Source organism: Corylus avellana, chromosome 4, assembly GCF_965113065.1.
Source record: "Corylus avellana chromosome 4, dhCorAvel1.hap1.2, whole genome shotgun sequence".
Classification (NCBI taxonomy): Eukaryota; Viridiplantae; Streptophyta; class Magnoliopsida; order Fagales; family Betulaceae; genus Corylus; species Corylus avellana.
This window is the reverse complement of record NC_142493.1, coordinates 7368266-7387836: the sequence shown is the minus strand read 5'-3', so window position 1 is coordinate 7387836 and position 19571 is coordinate 7368266. Positions and strand designations below refer to the sequence as shown.

General features: G+C 36.6%; 3 protein-coding genes across 3 annotated transcripts; 1 reads left to right on the top strand and 2 right to left on the bottom strand.

Moving 5' to 3' along the window:
- Positions 1-1779: 1779 nt before the first annotated feature.
- Positions 1780-11474, top strand: LOC132177439 (GATA transcription factor 19). The gene is made up of 11 exons (XM_059589764.2): positions 1780-2276; positions 3050-3136; positions 3223-3356; positions 4155-4256; positions 4405-4519; positions 8119-8178; positions 8839-8907; positions 9367-9435; positions 10351-10422; positions 11076-11144; positions 11255-11474. The coding sequence occupies exons 1-11, from the start codon at positions 2031-2033 to the stop codon at positions 11303-11305; spliced, it is 1074 nt and encodes a 357-aa protein (XP_059445747.1). The 5' UTR covers positions 1780-2030; the 3' UTR covers positions 11306-11474.
- A 298-nt stretch (positions 11475-11772) lies between these two features.
- LOC132177986 (putative glycosyltransferase At5g03795) lies at positions 11773-15176 on the bottom strand. The gene is made up of 5 exons (XM_059590457.2): positions 14781-15176; positions 13208-13497; positions 12856-13091; positions 12128-12285; positions 11773-11898 (listed from the first exon to the last, which is right to left on the bottom strand). The coding sequence occupies exons 1-5, from the start codon at positions 15174-15176 to the stop codon at positions 11806-11808; spliced, it is 1173 nt and encodes a 390-aa protein (XP_059446440.2). The 3' UTR covers positions 11773-11805.
- Positions 15177-16325: 1149 nt separating this feature from the next.
- Positions 16326-18726, bottom strand: LOC132177985 (putative glycosyltransferase At3g07620). Its single transcript, XM_059590456.2, has 5 exons — positions 18331-18726; positions 17593-17882; positions 17156-17388; positions 16511-16668; positions 16326-16418 (listed from the first exon to the last, which is right to left on the bottom strand). Exons 1-5 carry the CDS (start codon positions 18724-18726, stop codon positions 16326-16328), a joined length of 1170 nt encoding a protein of 389 aa, XP_059446439.2.
- Positions 18727-19571: the final 845 nt, after the last annotated feature.

Genomic DNA, 19571 nt, shown 5'->3' with positions numbered 1-19571 from the left:
AAACCCCTCTCAACACAGCCACCAAAATGGGTACACACAACCACCTCTGACAAGACGCCGCCGTTGTTTACGCTATGCACTGCCATCGTTGCCGCCCTCTCGGCTGATGGAGGTGGTGAGAGAGACGCACGCTAGATGTTGCCGCCCAGATTGGGATCTAGCAAATCCCCCGCCTAGGTTGAGATCTCTGGATTTTGACGGTCGGGATCTCTTTGATCAGTCCAAGCGGTTGATGTACGACGGTGGGCTCTACGATCCTTTGGAGGACGAAGTCCCTCTCACACTAGAATCATCATTCTCAAAGATCTTGGCCAGCATCTCTATAGCTGGAATCATCTTTGTCCTTCTTAGAGATCTTGGTCGGGATCTCTCTCACTGGAATTGTCTCTATCATTCTCAGAGTCAGAGATCTTAGCCTTGGGTGGCAGCAGCGGGGCTTGGCATGAACGACAGCGGCGGCGTATGTTGGGAGATGGTTGGGTGTGCCTTTTTTGGTTGTTGTATTGTGAGGATTTTTTTTTAGGCTGAAAGAATGGCTTAGATCCGGTGTTTTGCTAACATTTGATTTTCTTGTTCTAAGCTTGTGTGTCAATCTCTTATTGAAGGGCATTAAAGTCTTGGTTTGTACCAAGACCTTATAAAAGTTATTTTCATGATTTGAATTAGGCGTTTTAGACCATAATTGCTTATTATATAATGAAGTGATTATTGAGTTATGGACTGAAAGAAAAAAAAAGAAAAAGAGGAATATTGTCACATAAAATATGTCATAAAAGGTCGAGCTGCATTGTTTTATTGAAGAATCTTGGGATTTTGTATAAAAGTCTATGGCTTTGTTTTGCTCACTTCAAACTTCAAAGTACAAAAAGAAAATCCCACTCTTTCTTTGTTTGTCAAAAGATGAATTACCACAAAAGATGTAACATCAAAGTGACTAGATAGAATATAGATACTACTTTGTGTTGAAGCAATCTATCTGTACATAACACTTTTTCTTTTTTCTTTTGTTTTTACTTTTCAAAAAAAAAAAAAAAACAAAGTAATTTTGAATATCATAGATATTCAAAATTACTTTGTTTTTTTTTTTTCTACGTTACATAAGAATACATTTTTAAATAAAAAAAAAATACAAAACACCTTTTAAAAAGTATTAACAAAGGAAATTTTGTTTCATTCACTATTAGCTGATTTAGTTGCAAAGTCACACGCGGAAAGGGCCATCAGAGAATGGAGCATTGAATATTAGGTCAACTTAGTCTCTAGGTGTAAAATGAACATTAATCTTTTGCAATTTGTTCCGGCCTTAACCAATGAAATGATTTCTATCAATTTTCAAGCGAAATGGAGATGATCTTTGTCCAGTTTAATCACAACTATTCCATGAAATATTTTAATTGCTATTTTTTTTTTTTTTTTTGACTTGATACTAAAACTTATCATTATATTTTGAATGAATTAGGATTAAATTTAATTTAATTTCAATTTAAATTTTTTAAATTGAAAAAAAAAAAAAAAAAACGTAATTTAAGGCAACAGTAGGACCAATATTGACATGCACTGACATGAAGATAACGCTGTAATCTCCACCACCAGATCTGTTTTCAACGGTGATGCACGTGGATATCCGCCTGCACCCCTTCGTGTCCCCCTCTTACCTGACACATTCCTACCCTCCTATCCACGTGACCCACCTCTCCTCGGGCCCCGCCACATCCAACGGCTCCTATCGCTCTCCAGGAGAAAAGAAGGAAAAGAAAATCGTGAAATTCTGTGTGATTGTTTTTCTCAGTATCTGAATTGAGTCTCTTCTAGGAAACACCTCAGACAAGCTTTCAACATTTTTCCATTTTCGTCGACATAAAGCCTAATTTTTTTTTTTTTTTTTCTCTGTAACGTAATATTTATTATATGTTCACGCTCTTAGGGTTTTAGCTTTTGAATTTTTGAATTTTGAACGTGAAATTTTGAAGTGATTTTCATTTCGGGTTTAAGCGTCGAGAGGCAGAGAGTGAGCTTGTGATGCTCGAGGAATGAAGACGGTGAATGCGCAGCCGCTCCAGGCGAGGCCGTTGGAGGAGCGAGAGGACCTGCTGGTGCAGGTGCCGATAGAGGTGGAAGGTGACGACGGTGGATCGGAGGACGAGTACGTCAATGGGGGAGTCGAGGTGCTGGAAGCTCGGGTGCGTAGCAGTCCCGTTTCGGCGTCTCGCACCAGCGAGCTCACCGTCGCGTTCGAGGGCGAGGTCTACGTTTTCCCCGCCGTTACGCCCGAGAAGGTTCGCTCTCTTTGGTGGTACTATCTCTCTTTTGGTTTGTGTTTGGTTCTCGGGAAACGGAAAAGAAATTCATGTGGGGAACAAGACTTTGTGGCTCTATTTTGTTTGTTTCTTTCATTTTGTTTGTTTTTTTGTTTTGTTTTTTTTTTTAAAAAATTTTGTTTGTTAAATGATTTTAAGCTATTTGGCGATTGTGATTCTTTAATTACCAATTCCTATGCGTTTGATATATTTTACTAGGCCTGCTTGATTTTGCGCTTTCTGGGTTCCTGCAATTATGTTCATATCGAAATATGTCGTTTTGTTGGGGCATTGCCTGTTGGGATGTAGATTGTAGGCTCACTACTTTCACTGACTATTAGGGCCGACATGGGGTGAGTTATAAAGATATTTCGAATGCAGGTGTCGTCTGATGAATTTCAATAAATATGGACCAAAACTGCCCAACTGGTATTACTATTGTGTTAGAGTGAGATGTGGTTAAATTTTGTAATCATCTCTTTTCAGTGGGCTGCTTGGTATCAAGTCTTTAGCTTGGTGCCAATCTGACAATTACGTTTGTTTTGATTTTTAGTGTTCATGTGTTCCTTTGGTGTGTGTCCCATGCGGCCATGCCTATTTAGTTCTCAACTTGCGTGGGAATTTTGTTTTGGCATATTAGCAATCTTCCGTTCAGGTGTTTGTGCATCAATTCACCTTTGTTGCATGACATGTGATGCTCGAGTGTCTATTTGAGTAAAATAAGCCTGATATGCTGGAATGTGCATATGCAGGTGCAGGCAGTGCTACTACTACTGGGAGGATGTGATATACCCAATAGTGTCCCTAACACTCAGATTCTGCTACAACAGAATAGCAGGGTATTCCTGTGAAAAATTGTTATGCTCTCTGGAAAAATTTGTTAATGTTTCATTATGTTTTATAATTTTATTTTTCAACTCTATAGGGTATAGGTGATACCTCGCGAGGTTCGAAACTTTCAAGAAGAATTGCATCACTTGTTAGGTTCCGGGAAAAGCGAAAAGAGAGATGTTTTGAAAAGAAAATTCGGTACACTTGTCGAAAAGAGGTTGCTCACAGGTGAGCTGTGACATGAATTGAAACCTTTTCTTTATATATATATATATATAATTGTGAAAGAAAAAAAAATCTGATTTTAGTATGCGGGTCAAATGGGTCACCTATGGGTTAAGCAGGTTGACTCGGGGCTGACCAGTTTATTGAATCCGATTATACAAAACCTAACCTGCTAATTTTGTGTTGGGTTTGCGGATCGTGTCAAAATTGCTAGCTCTATTTGCGGCGGCCATGATTTTAATTAAGAAGTCCTGCACCAATATTGTCTAAGAACTAAAGCATGTTTGTGTTACTTATAAAAGACTTTGTTGTATATCCTTAATTATATTTTCCTTCCATAAGTAATAAAATTTTCACAAAACACGAGCAAAGATTTTTAATATGTAGTGGTGTTTCCCTACTCTGGATTCTGCATGGACCTTGCTTTAATAATTATGAATAAAGTTTCTACATACACCATGTACCGTTGAGCCACAGGTCTACAAGATCCCTGCTACTATTTGTGAGGTTTCCTTTTTATTTTTGTTTGTTAGTATATGTTTATTTGTGTAGCTGTCAGACTTTCTTTTATTTTGCTCTCTCTTTCCCATTCACGTAGACCAACTAACACACATGCATTAAATGAAATGGATTATATATGTTTTTTTATGTCTTCCACTACTTTTAATTTTGTTGAGCATCTGAAAGGAATACTGGTACATTTTTTGTCCAGAATTTGACTTAGAAAATATTCTCTAACCAGGGAGGCAAGCACTATGAGAGTTTGGTAGTATATAAATTTAACTTTGATTTGTCTTCTAGGATGCATCGTAAGAATGGACAGTTTGCATCATTAAAGGACTCTTACAAAGTGGCTGCTGAAAACTGTGATTCAAGTGATGGCACAACTTGTCCTGCACCTATGTGAGTTTGAAGCTAAAACACTTACTAGTTTAAACCTTAAAATATATTTTGTCAATTAATTCTATTCAAGGATGGATGGTACTTCTTGTATCTGTTACTCATTGATGCTGAGATGACTAGTGTTTATCCATTTTCGCATTTTGTATAGTTTACGTAGATGTCAACATTGTGGGATTAGTGAAAATTCTACTCCAGCAATGCGTCGGGGGCCTGCTGGTCCAAGATCCCTTTGCAACGCTTGTGGGCTAATGTGGGCAAACAAGGTAGGAATTGGTTTATGGTATATTGTATATAGATTCATGTTTATGTCTATGAGACAGGCTTCAACACAACTTGGCTTGACATTCTTTTATGATATCATCAGATTTTGGCAAAGATTTGTTATGTAATAAGTAAGCTATGAGAACATAAGATGTAGATAGTCATGAAATGAAGAAGAAAACTGAATAAAATAATATGGGGATAAAAAAAAGAAGTATACTGGTTACTGACCCATTCAGAGTGGAAAATTTCTCTTTCCGAATTCTGACCTGAGGGGGCTGGAATCATAAAGCCATTACTCACCCCGAGCCGAATTCCAGGATTTACTGTGCAGTGTCGAAATTTTCGGTTCAGTTAGGAATCAGGTTTACTATCGGAACCCGCATGTGACACCTGCGGGAACATCTCCTTCACTGTCCTCAGTGCCTCCACCAAAGCTGCCTTGTCCTCCCCACTCTATGCTCTTAAATGCACTCTCTTCTTGGACCCTTTGTACATCGAGAATTGAAGTTCTCCAACTGGTTTACGGAGGTAGGATTGTGTGCGGGGTTTGTAGGAGAGGCAACAAATGGAGTCTTCGTCGATGGCCATGGATCCTCAATGCAAAAGGAAGCAGTAGATCGACACAAAATGAAGCAGAGTGGCAACAGGGAGATTGACACAAAGGGATCACAAGATCAACGGGCGACAATAGGGAGCGGCAGCAGCAAAGAGGTGTGGGTTAGGGTTTTCATTAGAAAAATAACATATATATATATGACCTTTTTTATTTATTTTTTTAAATTATTGCATTGGGTCAGAATTTGGATTTTTTTTTTCCTAACATGATTTCCAAATTTCGTCCCAAACCGAGCAAAATTCAAAAATTGGTTATTAATTCCGAGTTGAATCTAGTCAGGAGTCACCTAGACGGCTCGGGTTTGGGTGGGCCTAGACGTAGTCAGTTTTTGGGATATAGCAATCATTATTGGATAAGAACAAGCCAAAGGCAAGCCACGTGCTAAATTGCTCACAACTATGATGAATTTGGCTTAGTTCAAGCTTGGCTAGAGCTCAAGTTGAGTCTCAAGACTTCAGTTGCATGTTCTTAGTTTTTATAGCGAGTGTTTGGACAACAGGTTGACATCGAGAATTCTTGGTGTTATGTGCAAGTTGGACTTGGAAAAAGCCTACAACCATTTCAACTTGGAGTTTTTCTCCGATCTTTTGGGGTGTCCTAACTTTAGTTTTAAATGGAGAAATAGATGTTTTCTTGTATCTCTACAACCCGATTCTTTATTTGATTAATGGTAGCCTGCATGGATTCTTTGGTAGCTCCAGGGCCTCCGCCAAGGTAAGCTTCTCTCGCTTCCTCTCTGTGATTGTCCTGGAAGTTCTTAGAGTATGTTTGGGATTGCGTTAAGAAATTAAGATTTTAAAGCCAAAAAAAGAATTTTTTTTAAAAGTTTGATTTTTAAGCTTTTTCAGAAGTGCATTTTAGCCATTTTTAGAGTTGTTAAATTATCATTTGTCCCAAAAGCTTAAGCTGATAGGAAGAGGTAAATTTAATCACTTAATCAACACTTTAACACTCTTCCTCACGTATGGGCTCAAACTCCCTTTTAATAGGTGAGGCCTAATACGTGGAATATTTAATTTAAATGAGGGTGATTTGACAGAGTAAATGTTCGATCATAGGACCTTTGACTCTGATACCATGTTAAATCACTAGTTGTCCCAAAAGGTTAAAGCTTATAAAAAAAGGTAAATTTAATCACTTAATCAACATTTTAACAAGAGTAAAAAAATCGAAGGAGTACTTTTGACCAAACATGGAACAACTTTGTATGTATGGAAAATACTTTTTAAGTTCTATAACGCAATTTCAAACATGCTCTTAGTAGGATACTATCTAGAGCTATGGTTGGGGGGTTATTTATATGGATTTTGGGTGAACCTCCAAAACGCAGCACCCTTGGAAATCTCCCATCTTCTTTTTGCATATGACACGCTTATTATGTGTGATGCTGATTGAGATCAAATCTATAATCTAAGACACATTCTCTTGTGTTTTGAGGCTATTTTGAGCTTGAAGGTCAATCTTCGAAAATCTGAGTTAGTGTACTGCATCATGAGGAGCTGGCTGGTATTCTTAATGGTAGTAAATCTTCACTGCCATTGAAATATTTGGGACTCGCATGGGGCTTTCTTTTAAGTCAGAAGCTATTTAAGATGTGGTAGTTGAGAAAATGGAAAGAAACTTGACTAGTTGGAAGAAGATTTGCTTGTTTAGAGGTGGTCGCTAACCCTAGTCAAGAGTACGTTATCCAGTTTACCTACCTACTTCTTGTCTCCTTTTCCTTTACCGGCTGGTATAGCTAGAAGAATGGAGCATCTTCAGAGGGACTTCCTTTGGAATGGAATAGGAGGTGAGCCTAAGTTTCATTTAGTGAACTGAAAGACTATTTGTTCCACAGTTCCTAGAGGAGGGTTGGGTGTTAAAAACCTCCTGATGTTTAATAAAGCTTTACTAGGTTAATGGCTTTAGAGATTCGTGCTAGAGAACTCTTTAAGGAGACACGTGATTCTTGAGAACTATTTGAAACTTTTCTGCTTTCATTTGGATGTAACAAATGTTCCTTTGATTCCATGGGCTAGGGAGTGCTTGACTTGGTTTATTATTTAAGAGAGTTTCAAATACATGATGTCTGTTGTTATCTCAAGTATCCATTATTGCTGGGTTGCATACGTTAATGCTATCTTATGGCAATACTTAAAAAATTCCAAATTGGCTTGGGTTGCTTTAGGCATCCTATTGTTTCCTCAAGTTGTCAAGCAATCCATTCCCTTGCCTATACGTTTAGTACTAGAAATCATTTTTGACTGTTGTAGCCCAGGAACACTCTCTAGCACTTCTATTTCTGTTATCCTTTTAGTATTATTGTTATTATTATTTCTGCAAGAGTTCTGAATTATGTTCAGTTTTGAAGGTGCTGACCAACTTAATTGGTAGGTTCCATGGTGCTATATTAGATACTTTTTTTTTTTTTTTTTGCATGCTATATTAGATACTTGGATTAAATCCCACCTTCCCCAACATTCTTAAGAGGGAGGGAGGGAGGGAGGGAGGGAGTGGGGGGGAGGGGTTAGGGGATGGGTAGCATCCCTTTATGTAACCCATAGACGAAATGGCCTCAATGGACCCTTAAAAAAAACTTAATATAATGAATTGTGTTGAATTTTCATCCGGAGTGTTCCCACTCTTGCAAAAATACATATTTATCTTGTCTGCTATATGAATTGAAAGGTGGTATTTTATTTATTTTTATTTTTTTTTGTGGCGCTCATGTGCTCATCTCTTTGTGAAGGCTTATTTCATATTGGATGAGACTCTCGAATTACCTTTGTCATGTAAGATACAGTATTCTGCATCTTAGATATTCTCTGAGATATTCACAAGTTCTGAAATTTTCCATTCCTTGTAGAAAGTGTGGATGGTCTTAAATTATATTCTTGCTTCTGTTTAACCTATATTCTTTATTGTAATATGTATTTGAAGTTAAATTGGTATTTTTCTTTTGGTTTTACTTACCCTTATTTAATCTTTTTACTGATCTTGAAGGGAACTTTGAGAGATCTTACAAAAGCAGGAAGGCCGATTCCTTTTGACCAAAGTGAGCCTGTATGTATTTTGATCTATGTTTACTTTACACCTTATTTCACAGCAGTATCTGTGTCCATTTGACACTGGAACATGCTACACATTACCGATTATGTAAATTCTTTGAAAGCAAATGTATGCCACACCTGGATACACACTTGTCCCTGATATTGCATACCCGAATCCGTTTAACATTTGAAGTCACTGACACATTACTTGTTTAATGAAAATATTTGTTACACCAAATTGGAAGTAAGCACTTTCAGATTAGATATTCTTGAATTTTTACTAAGCCTGGCAATCATCAATCTGCACACTACAAAGGATGAAAATTCTTTGAAACCAGATGTATGCCACACCTGGACACACTCAATTCTGACATCACATACCCAAGCCAGTTTATCATAGAGTTGAGTCATTGACACATCGTTTGTTGAATGATTATATTTGTTACTCTGTATTGGAAGCATTTTAAGATTAGATACTTCTTGAAACTTTACTCAACCTGACAATCACCAACATAGTTAATATTTTCTTCCTTGCATTTTCTCTTTATATGGATCTGTTCTGAACTGAAAATAGTGGTTATAGGTTTCTTTATGGACTCATATCTACATGGTTTGTCATGATGAGGCATTTATCTGTAGAATGCCATTTCTGATTATATTCATGTTACCTCAGGAAACTCCAGCTGAGATTAAGCCTTTAAGAATGGAACCTGAAAATTCCTATGCCAACCAGGATGATCAGGTATAAATTTTTAGGATTGGTTGTGATGCATATCAGTAAAGCAAATTAATCTCCAGTGCTTAGTTTGCTGACATGGAGATATTATTGTGTGTGTATGTCCATTGTTTTCCTAAATTCTTCAGTTAGTCTTGATTTTCTGTTTCCTATTGATGGGTTCTTGAAGAATGTCCTTGAAGTCTCTTTAGGCTGCCGCAGTGGAACTGAGAAGTTTTACATAAACCCATTATATTTTTACCGAAATAAACCAGCTTATCTCCAGCTTATTTAGGATGTGTTCTCATTCAAAAACTTATTTGAGCCAACTTGCTTTCCAAAATTGTTAACTTCTTGATGATCTTTTCTGGAGTGATTCCACATAAAACATGCTTTCCAGTAATAGATGCAGTCTAAGTCATGACTGCAAATTACTAATGCTCTACTGGGGTTTTCTTACCGGACTCTCCTGTATTGACTGCTCAGGGAAGCCTGGATGACACTAAGCCTGTACCTATGGACCCTGGAAATCCTTCTATGAGGTCAGATGAGCAGGTATGACATCTTTTTGGAGCTGGAACAAAGAATGCATCGGTTACTGATGATTTGATGTTTGAATCCTGACTCATGGGCATTACCTTTAAATCTTTCTGTGCATTTTTGGTTTTTGAGTGACTTTATCTGATATTACCTACCTTTTTTAAGAAGAAAAAAAAGCAAACAAGATTCTTAATTAAAGTCATGTCATCTCTAATATGAAGAACATTTGAGGAAAATCATTATATTTTTATCTTCTTACTATAGTTGTGCCATTTCAAGCCAATACTAGTAAATTAAGAGTTTAGTTTGCTTAGCTAGTAAAGTCTTATGTTGTCGTATGCATTTGCAACGTGCAATTAATCTGAGTAAAGTTCTCCTACGTCATAAATTAAAAAAAAAAAAAAAAAAGTCTTATGTTGTCGTACAAGAGATATGGGATTGAATACTTCGTTGGGATGGTAGAGCATGATCTCCATTGTCCAGCTTGCAACCAGAAAAAATTCATGGGATTGATAAATGAAAAACACTAAAAACCACACCCGTCTTACTGAGCTGCTACGTGAGCTGACGTAGCAGTACACATCAATTCTTAGAACTGTTTATATTTTTTATTTTTTATTTTTTAACAAGAGTTGATCTAAAAGCTGATGAGCACTGTCACGTTAGTCCAGTGAAATGAGGGTATGGTTTTTAGCGTTACTCTTGATAAATATGACATTTTCATGTAAGTGGTTGTAATAATCATTCATAACCTTCTTGTTAGTTTTTTTCAAGGGCCGGACGGCAACCCTTTCTGTTTCCATGATCATGTTACTGCTTTAGTACATTAGGGAACTCATTTATAGCTAGAGTTACTGAGAAGTGGCCAGTTTGAAGGTTCCAGCTTATGTTTTCTGTATTTGGTTTAAGTAATAAAAAAATCTCATGCAGAATTTACTGGAAACTGCTGCTGTTACTGATCATTTGTCCATCCAACTACCGCCCGTTGACCTTGATGAGCAGGTATTTCTCTGTTAATAAATAAATTGAAATGGTACAGGCTCGGTACTGTCTACAATCTTGGCCTCTGTATTTTGAGCTATTCCAACAGCTCGCATACAATTTTTTCTTCATATTGTATGCATTTTTTTGACAATTTGTGCAAATCCTGATGATACATTAGGATATTTTAGAAGACAGTTTCTGCTCTTAACGATTGAACCTGCACGCTTGTGCTACAGTTGTACTGTCCAAGACATTTTACCATTGTACCAGGCAACCCTCCATGTTAAATGTTTTTTTTTCTTTTCTCTATTCAGTTAAAATATTTAGTTTAGCATTAACTGCTTTGTGCCAATGCCCATTAAAGTATATTTTGTTATTTCTCGATCACCGTCTAGTTGTTGGATAATCATTATTAGCATTGGGTAAGATTTGAACTTAAGAACCTCATTAGTGCGTTAGCGTATTATTAGTTACAGTACGTATGCCTATTATAGAGACTAGATTAACTTTTCAAATCATAAAAGCTTAAGTCAACCAACATAATTTGCTTCTCTTTCATGCTTTTCTCAGTGTCTAAAGAAACTTATCTCTAAACAATCTTGAAGAAATCACATGCTTTAATAGTTTGGAAGTTGCAGCTGGTATATACTGTACGTATCTGGTTCTTGCAGGAAACCCTTGATGAACTTGCAAATGATTCAGGGACAGAATTCGAGATTCCTGAGAACTTTGATGAGCAGGTATTGGTTTCTACCCTAATCGGCGTTGTGAGCAGTGGAGTAACCACGTGCTTGGGCCGAGTAATACAAGCTTTTGTTAGTTGTTTAAGTTCATGAATACATACTTACAGGTTGACATTGACGTTTCCAACATGGGGGGGACTGACTGGCCAAGGAGCTGAAGAATTCCATGTGCTTACTGGTTTGCTCTAACATTAGAATGTTTATAGACGACTCAGGATTTACTCGTGGATGCGAGTTGTACAACACAGAGTATACTTGTTTATGCCAGTTGCTGTACATTGTACTAAAATTATATGCCAATAAGTTATTTTCTTTTTATTTTTTTCATCTCTTTTGCCTCCCTCGTTCAATTGGAATAAGTTAGATCACAGAAATGGTGATGTTAAAAGATGCCCTTGTAAACTCACAAATCAGGTCAGATTAAGAACTATCAAGAACACATGAAAGGGAGCAAAGAAATCAAGTGCTGCACATGCTTATTATGGCTTCAGATTAAGAACAAAATAGATAGAACTCACAAAAAATAAAAAAATAAATAAATAAAAGAAAGAAAGAACAAAATAGATAAAAACCAATTAATTATACTTGGTACTGAAACAAGGATGTTGAGTATACAAAAAAAAAAAAAAAAAAAAAGGTTCCTAAAACTTGGAGCCACTTAGAAAATGACACGCAGCCAGAGTTCGTACATGATCATGTGGAATGCATCATAGCTGATTGGAGGTGAGTTCCATTGGAAGTGCTTCTCGGCCTGACTCACAAAGGGAGGAAATTAACGTGGTATTAGTGGTATTAGTGATTTAACATGTATCAAAGCTCAGAATCTTGTCTTCAATTAAATATATACCACATGTTGGGTTTTACTTATTAAGAAGAAGCTTGAATGCATGCATGATGATGAGTGTTAGAATATTAATTAAAAGATTAAATCAATAATTCTTAATTAAAAGATTAAATCAATAATTTTCTATAAGTTTTACCTTGTGTAAGTTGTTTTGCAATCTGGTGAATTGTGCTTCTCGTATGCCCTGAAGAATGTCCTTAACAAAAATTAGATCATCCTCGTTCAGTTTTATTGAAAAATTATTCCAATCAAGAATACCATTGAATGGGAAATCCGTGTAGTTTGTATAGATAACTGCAAAAAGACACATAAAAGCACCATCATGGACACAATAAAAATAGTGTAGAAATTTGCACTAAAAGAAGAAAAGAAAAAGGTAACTTCACTTTAAATCTCTGAATTACCAAGCGATATGAGAAGCCCCCAAACTTAAAAAACTTCTCAATTTAAACCATCTGAATCTTCAATTGCAATTAATTTGGATCCCTCCGTTAGATTTTAAACGTTCAAAGTGAGACAATGATATTTATACTCTTGACTTTTTTTTTATAAAATTTCAAATTTACCATTAATTCTAAATTAATTAATTAATTAATTTTTTTTTAAATAAAGTTTTAAAAAAAACCTCAGGGATATTTTGGTCTTTTTAGGGTTAAATCAAGGAAGTTAACGGCTAAATCTGACGGATGGATTCAAATTGACTGCAATTGAAAGTTCAAGAATCCAAATTGAGAAGTTTTAAGTTTAGATGGGTTTTCTCAAATCGCGTGATAATTCAGAAATCTAAAGTGAAGTTACCACCAAAAGGAAAAAGAAAAAATCTAATTTATATAAAAGAGCCCAATGGGCAGATGATGGTATTACCAGGAACACATTCATAACGGATGGAGTCTGCTATTAGGGCAGTATTGACTGGGAATCCATGAGGGCATATGCAGAACTTTGTCCCAAAAAGTTTGTCATGTAATAGCAGATACCCTTCAGCAGTATCATTCCACACACGTTTAGAGTCAAGCTCAGTGTCTTCTTCCCTCCACAGATATTCCATACGCGCTCTTATTTTAGAGTTGGGAATGTCTGCCCAGGGATCAGTCTTTGTCCTGCAACAAACACCCACCCACTTCAATATTCTATCTGTACATTCAAAGAGACAGAAAAGTTTACATTGAAATGATATGAAATTAATACATACATTCTTTGGTTGATGAAGTTATACCTATTAAGCACGTTATTTCTTGAAGCTGGATGAGAAAATGTTGATTGATTCACTTGAGGGAAGGAGATATCCTTGTATGGAATATAATGAGTATCATAGCTGACAGGACACGCAAGTCGAATTGAATTCTTTTTAAGCAATGGAACTCCTTCAATAACCTCCACACCAATGTGATGGCATATTACAAAGAAGTGATCAGCACCTTGAGTTCGGTTCCAATAGGGGTACATTGAGATTAGGCTCTGGACATAATTCTCAATTGTAAAGGTCATCTTGTGATATGGTGTTCCCTGCATATATTCCACAAAAACTGACAAATAAGTCTTCAAAGCATGCCTATGCTTTCATTAGAATATGAAAGATCTGTATCAAACATAGTACAAGACAAATGCAACTTCAAAGCATGCCTGTGAGAATATTTTTTCATATTAGCATGTTTTACTTTCCTTCTCCAACACAGAGAAAGAAACAAGCTACACTACTCCAGCAAGAAAACCAAGCTGGAACCCAGTTGCTTAGCAACAAAACAAAAGAAAAAAAAAGAAACCTCATGAAAACAGAAACAAACTCCAGAACCCAACCAGACAAAGCCAGCAGCTGAGCCCTTCAATGGAATGCTCCATTTCTCACACAGCTTGGCATTGACAACAGAATTTTTGAATTGTCCCATAATTCTTGTATTAATCTCCCAGCAAATGTGTTGAAAAATCTGCTCTTCAGAGTTCACCCGATTACTATTTCGATGCTTCCAAATGTTATGCACAGTTGCACCCAAAGCCAATCTACAAACAATGCTTTGCAGCTTTCTACCCTTCCATGCTTTCACTCCTTCCCTCACTACCTCTCCATAACCTTTTACTCCAGCAACACTCAAAAGAACAAATGCTCCCCCATTCAATGATATTGCGGCAGAACAAACATCTCATATCACCCACCATACCCCATTTTAGCATCTTATCCCCAATAGAAAGACTATCCCTACTTGTCAACCACAAGAAGAAAAAGTGTCTAGGAATAGCAAAAGGCTTAGCTTGAGCCTCCGTGATACTCTAGGTCAACAAAACTTCTCATCCTCATGATTGGACGAACCCATAATTCTTTTATAAGAATCAACAACCATATGTTTTAGTTTGTCCACTAGCTTCCTCATCCAACAAATGACTTTGAATTCCTGACTTTCACAATCAATATATTCAATTGACAGGAACTTCTTTTCTCTCTGTTTCTACTCTCTTTTCTTTCTCTTTCATTGAATATGATATATTCATAACTTATCATTTGATTCCCTCTTGTTTCTTTGGTCCTCCTAAGCATTAAAAAGACTAGCTTAGAAATCACAGACCGTTGAACATTGCAGACAACGTAAAAACTCTGAATTTCTCAAAAATGACATCAATCTTGGTTGCCATACCAAAATGTCTCAAAATATGCGATTTTTGTGTAGCAGTAGATTGAATTACATCAGGAGGAATCAATAGAATAACACAAATGAAGTGATGTCAATCTTTGGAACTACACATAAACAAAGAAATCAATATTAGCAAAATGAAATTGATGAAAATAATGTGCGTACCAGGCTGCGCATTTGATGCCAAGAAATGGGAATAAAGAAGAGGTGAGCCTGAAGAGGATCAATGGTGATGAAGCTACTCTCCCTGATATTCTTGAAGAAGTAGGCCTCGCTGCCGTAAATCCCCGTCACCTTCCTTGGCGGTCGAAGAAAGTAAATGCCGGGGTCTCTGTCCCGGTATACGTAGACCTTCAATTCCCTCTCCATTCGCTCGTAGTCCTGCTCGAAACTGATATTTGGAAAGTGAAGCACCTTGGGGACGACAGCTTTGGAAACTGGCCTCCGGAATATATAGCGGTAAGCGACGATGAGGATGAGCGTTAGGAGGAGGATGTTCCCGACGCGGATACATAGTTTGTGTGGCGCCTGTGAAGGAATGGCACGGTGGTTCCTGTACATGGTTGGTTTTTTCTTGAATGGATTTTCTAGGGAAAGTGAACAGAGCTTCTTTGCAAGACTTTTGAGCGGGAAAAGAAAGCGTCCGGTTTCTTCTGTTGGTTAATTAGGTTCGTTATAAATTGGGTTTTATATATATATATATAAATCAATCAATGCATGGATCTAGTAGAATCTAGACCGTCAGTTGAAGGCCGGCAAACTTGATAGTCTTTTTGAAGCACTTGCTTTATGCACCAAGACTTGGCTTTAAGCTCTTCTCTCCATGCAACCAACATCACAATCTTTATGCTTTTCTTTGCTCTGCCTTCGGATATCTCAGGCCTAAATCCTCCATTCAAAGTCTCAAATGAAACTCTCATTCGGCTTCACTATTGATATACTAAAAGCTTAAGTTTTGGGATAAGTGGTAATTTAACATGGTACTAAAAATTATGGGATCGAACCTTGACTCCGTCAAATTACCCTCCATTTAAATTAAATATTCCACGTGTTGAGCCTCGTTAAAGTAATGATTAAGTGATTAAATTTATCTCTTCCTATCCGCTTAAACTTTTGGGATAACTGGTAGTTTAACAAATATCTCGCCTTATTTTGTTCTCGCTCATATATATCCATGAAGACCATCTTTCTCTTCTCTTATTTCAGCTGAAGCTGGCTTATGAACCTTTCTGGTTTCATGATCATGATTCATGTCACTGCTTATGTTACTAACAAGTGGCCAGTTTGAAGGTTCCAGCTTATGTTTTCTTCATTTGGAAACTGCTGAAGCTACATTATTCGCCTCTGTAATTTGAAAAATTCCATGCGCTTGCTGGTTGTAAGAATTTATGTATTTTGATATTGCATTGGGGATATACATTTATAGTGCAATTACCCTCCTTAAAATGAGAAAGAATTTCCACACCATTTGTAAGGATTTGCAGTTTTTTTCTTAAACCAATCAGTAAAATGATTTTTTTTAACGAGACAAAAGAAGTGTTTCAGATTTACATTTGATCAAAATACAACCCTTTATTCCACAAGGTTTTGTGACACAAGTGTTAATCTCCTCGTACGAAGTAGTATACACAGAATTTCAGTTAGTTTTTCTTCTGAAGCAGGTATGTTGGATATAGAGGAAAAAAAAAATGTTCATAAACTTGCAGTCATTCAGAAGTCGCCATGCAGCCAGAGATCGTACATGACCATGTGGAATGCATCGTATCTGAGGGGAGGTGAGTTCCATTGGAAGTTCTTCTGGACCTGATTCACAAATGAAGGAGATATCATTTGCATTAAATTGGTTTCGGAATATTAATTAAATGATTAAATCAATTATTTATTGTAAGTTTTACCTTGCGCAAGTTGTCTTGCATTATGGAGAATTGTGCTTCTCCTATGCCATTAAGAATATTCTTCAACCGACTCACATCAACCTCGTTCACTACTATTGAAAATCTAGTCCAGTCAATAATAACACTGAATGGGAAATCCAAGTAGTTTGTGAAGATAACTGCAGAAAGACACATGAAAGCACCATCATGGACACAATTAAAATAAACAGTTCAGCTAAAAGATTAAGCAAGAACAAAGAGATGACCTTCGAAAAAAAAAAAAAATATTACAAATTCAAATACAAATATCCACATTAGGTAGAGATCGAGCAAGCATCAGAACCCCAAGTCCTCAAACCAGGGGTAGTGGGGAAATGGCAGCAAAGGTAATGCAATCCCGAATAGGCTCCTAGCGTGTTAGAACCACAAAATATGTCATGCTCGCCATCAGATTTTTATGTTAAAAGAGTTTTTTCAACACAAGGTTATGTTTTGGAAGGTGTTTTTTGTTTTTAATTTGAAAAAAAGTGTTCAAAATACGTATGCAAAAATGTATATGAATAATGTAGACATTTGCACCAAAAGAAAAAAAAAAAGAAAAAAGAAAAAAAGACTAATTTATATAAAACCTTTGCTTATAAGAACCCCATGGGAAGATGATATTACCAGGAATACACCCATAACGGATGGAGTCTGCTACAAGGGCAGTATTGACTGGGAATCCATGAGTGCATATGCAGAATTTTGTCCTATAAACTTTGTCATGAAGTAGCAGATATCCTTCAGCAGTATCATTCCACACACGTTTAGAGTCAAGTTCAGTATCATCCCTCCACTGATGTTCCAAACGATGTCTTACTTCAGAATTGGGCATGAGTACCCAGGGATCCCACCTTGTCCTGCAACAAACATCCACTTCAATATTCTATCTGTACATTCAATTAGACAGCAAAGTTTTTTCATTGACATGATATGAAATACTTGTTTCTTTGTTTGGATATGTATTAAAATCAGAATGGTAAAACAAAAAATAAAAAAAGTTGGCCAAACATGTGCTATATATTGAACCTCAATTAAGAAAACCTTCCAACAGATGAAGTTACCTATTAAGATGAAAGAGGTCAATTCCACCATGTGGATGAGAAAATGATTGATTTACTGGAGGGAGGGCAATATCATTGTATAGAAGAGAATGAGTATCATAGGTAGATGGACACAAAAGTCGAATTGAGTACTTAAGAAATGGAACTCCATCGGCAACCTCAACACCATTGTCATGACATATCACAAAAAAGTGATCTGTTCCATCAGATTGGTTCCAGTAGGGGTACTTTGAGATTAAGCTCTGGACATAATTCTCAACAATAGTGGTCATTTTCTCATAAGAAGTTCCCTGAATTCCACAAAGTATGCACAGACACATATCAGGAAAACTCTCAATACAAGAATTATCAAACATATATAGTATAATAATATTTCTTATATATTTTGGTTCATAATTTTACTGATTAATCTCATGTGACACTAATTCATTACAACCCAGCTGGTTTCCTCTTTCTTTGGTCCTCCTCAGCATTAAAAAGATTGCAGACATTAAGTAAAAATTGCATAAATCATTTCTCTTAATCTCCCTCCAATTTAAACACAATTTTCAAAACATGTGATTTTGTGTCAGTAGATTGAATTGCATCAGGAATCAATTGAATAACATGCATATTCTGTGAAGCAAGAACAAATTCATTAAGTGATGCCATTCTTTAGAACAATACAAGAAATACACACACACACACACACATACATACATACAAGAAACAGAGAAATCAATCAATCTGTATGCATACCAGGCTGCGCATTTGATGCCAAGAAATGGGAATAAAGTAGAGTTGAGCCTGAAGAGGATTAATGGTGCGGAAGATACTCTCCTTGATATTCTTGAAGAAGTAGGCCTCGCTCCCGTACATCCCCGTCAGCTCCGTCGGCGGCTCAAAGTAGCCGCCGAGGTCTATGTCCCGGTAGATGTAGACCTTCAAGTTCCTCTCCATCCGAATGTAGTCCCACGCGAAACTCCTCTCCGTAGTGTGAAACACATGAGAGACGATACCTGAAAATTCTTGACGTATGAATTTATAGCGGTAAATGAGGAAGAGGAAGAGTATGGCTACAGGGATGATGGTCGGGGTGTAGATAAAGTCTGTGAAGCGCCAGCGTCGCCTTTGTGGAGGGTTTCTCTTGGCCATGGTTTGTTTTTTCTTGGATGGATTTTCTCGGGAATTAAAGTGATCGGAGGAGGAGGGCCTGGGTTTTTGAGCGGGAAAAGAAAGTAATTCTGTTCTTCTGTTTGTTAGGTTCGTTGCAAGATTTCGAAACGGGAGCGGGATATTCAATTGGCTTTATATATTTAATCAATCAATCTATGGTCTAGTGGAATCTGGACCGTCGGTAGTTTATACGTCGTCGTCCCATTCGATTAACCTTAAAACAATATAATCCATAGTCCCATATGTTATAGAAATAAGCCGTTATGATTTAAATGATATTAACTTTCCACCTTTTATTTTTATTTTTATATAGATTAGTGTATTATGGAATACACATCGAGTAATGCTTTTTTAGTAGGCTGTTATACTACTGCCATGCAATTTGATAATTAGCTTTTGAATCAACACTTGTTAAAAAAAGAATAACTGGTTTTATTCACTGCTACGTCATCCTAAATGCATGACAATCGCATAACAGTCTACTTAATAAAAAAAAAAAAATTGGCTTACATCTTTTGCCTTCCCTTATTCAATTGGAATAAGTTAGCAATTTGGTGTTGCCCGTTGGGATATACATTTATAGTGCAATTGTAATAGAGAATCCGGCACCCAATTCTTGTCATAATCTTTGCTATTATAGAATAAAATTTTAGACAGAATTTCCTTATACAAAACGATATGGCTATTTGACAGTACTCATCTTAATATTAGAAAACCATTTCTAAGAATTTGAAGTTTTTTTCTCAACCAATCAGCAAAATGATTTTTTGTTCTTTGTTTTTTTTTTTTTTTTTTTGAAAACTTCACTTAACCCTTCCATCACA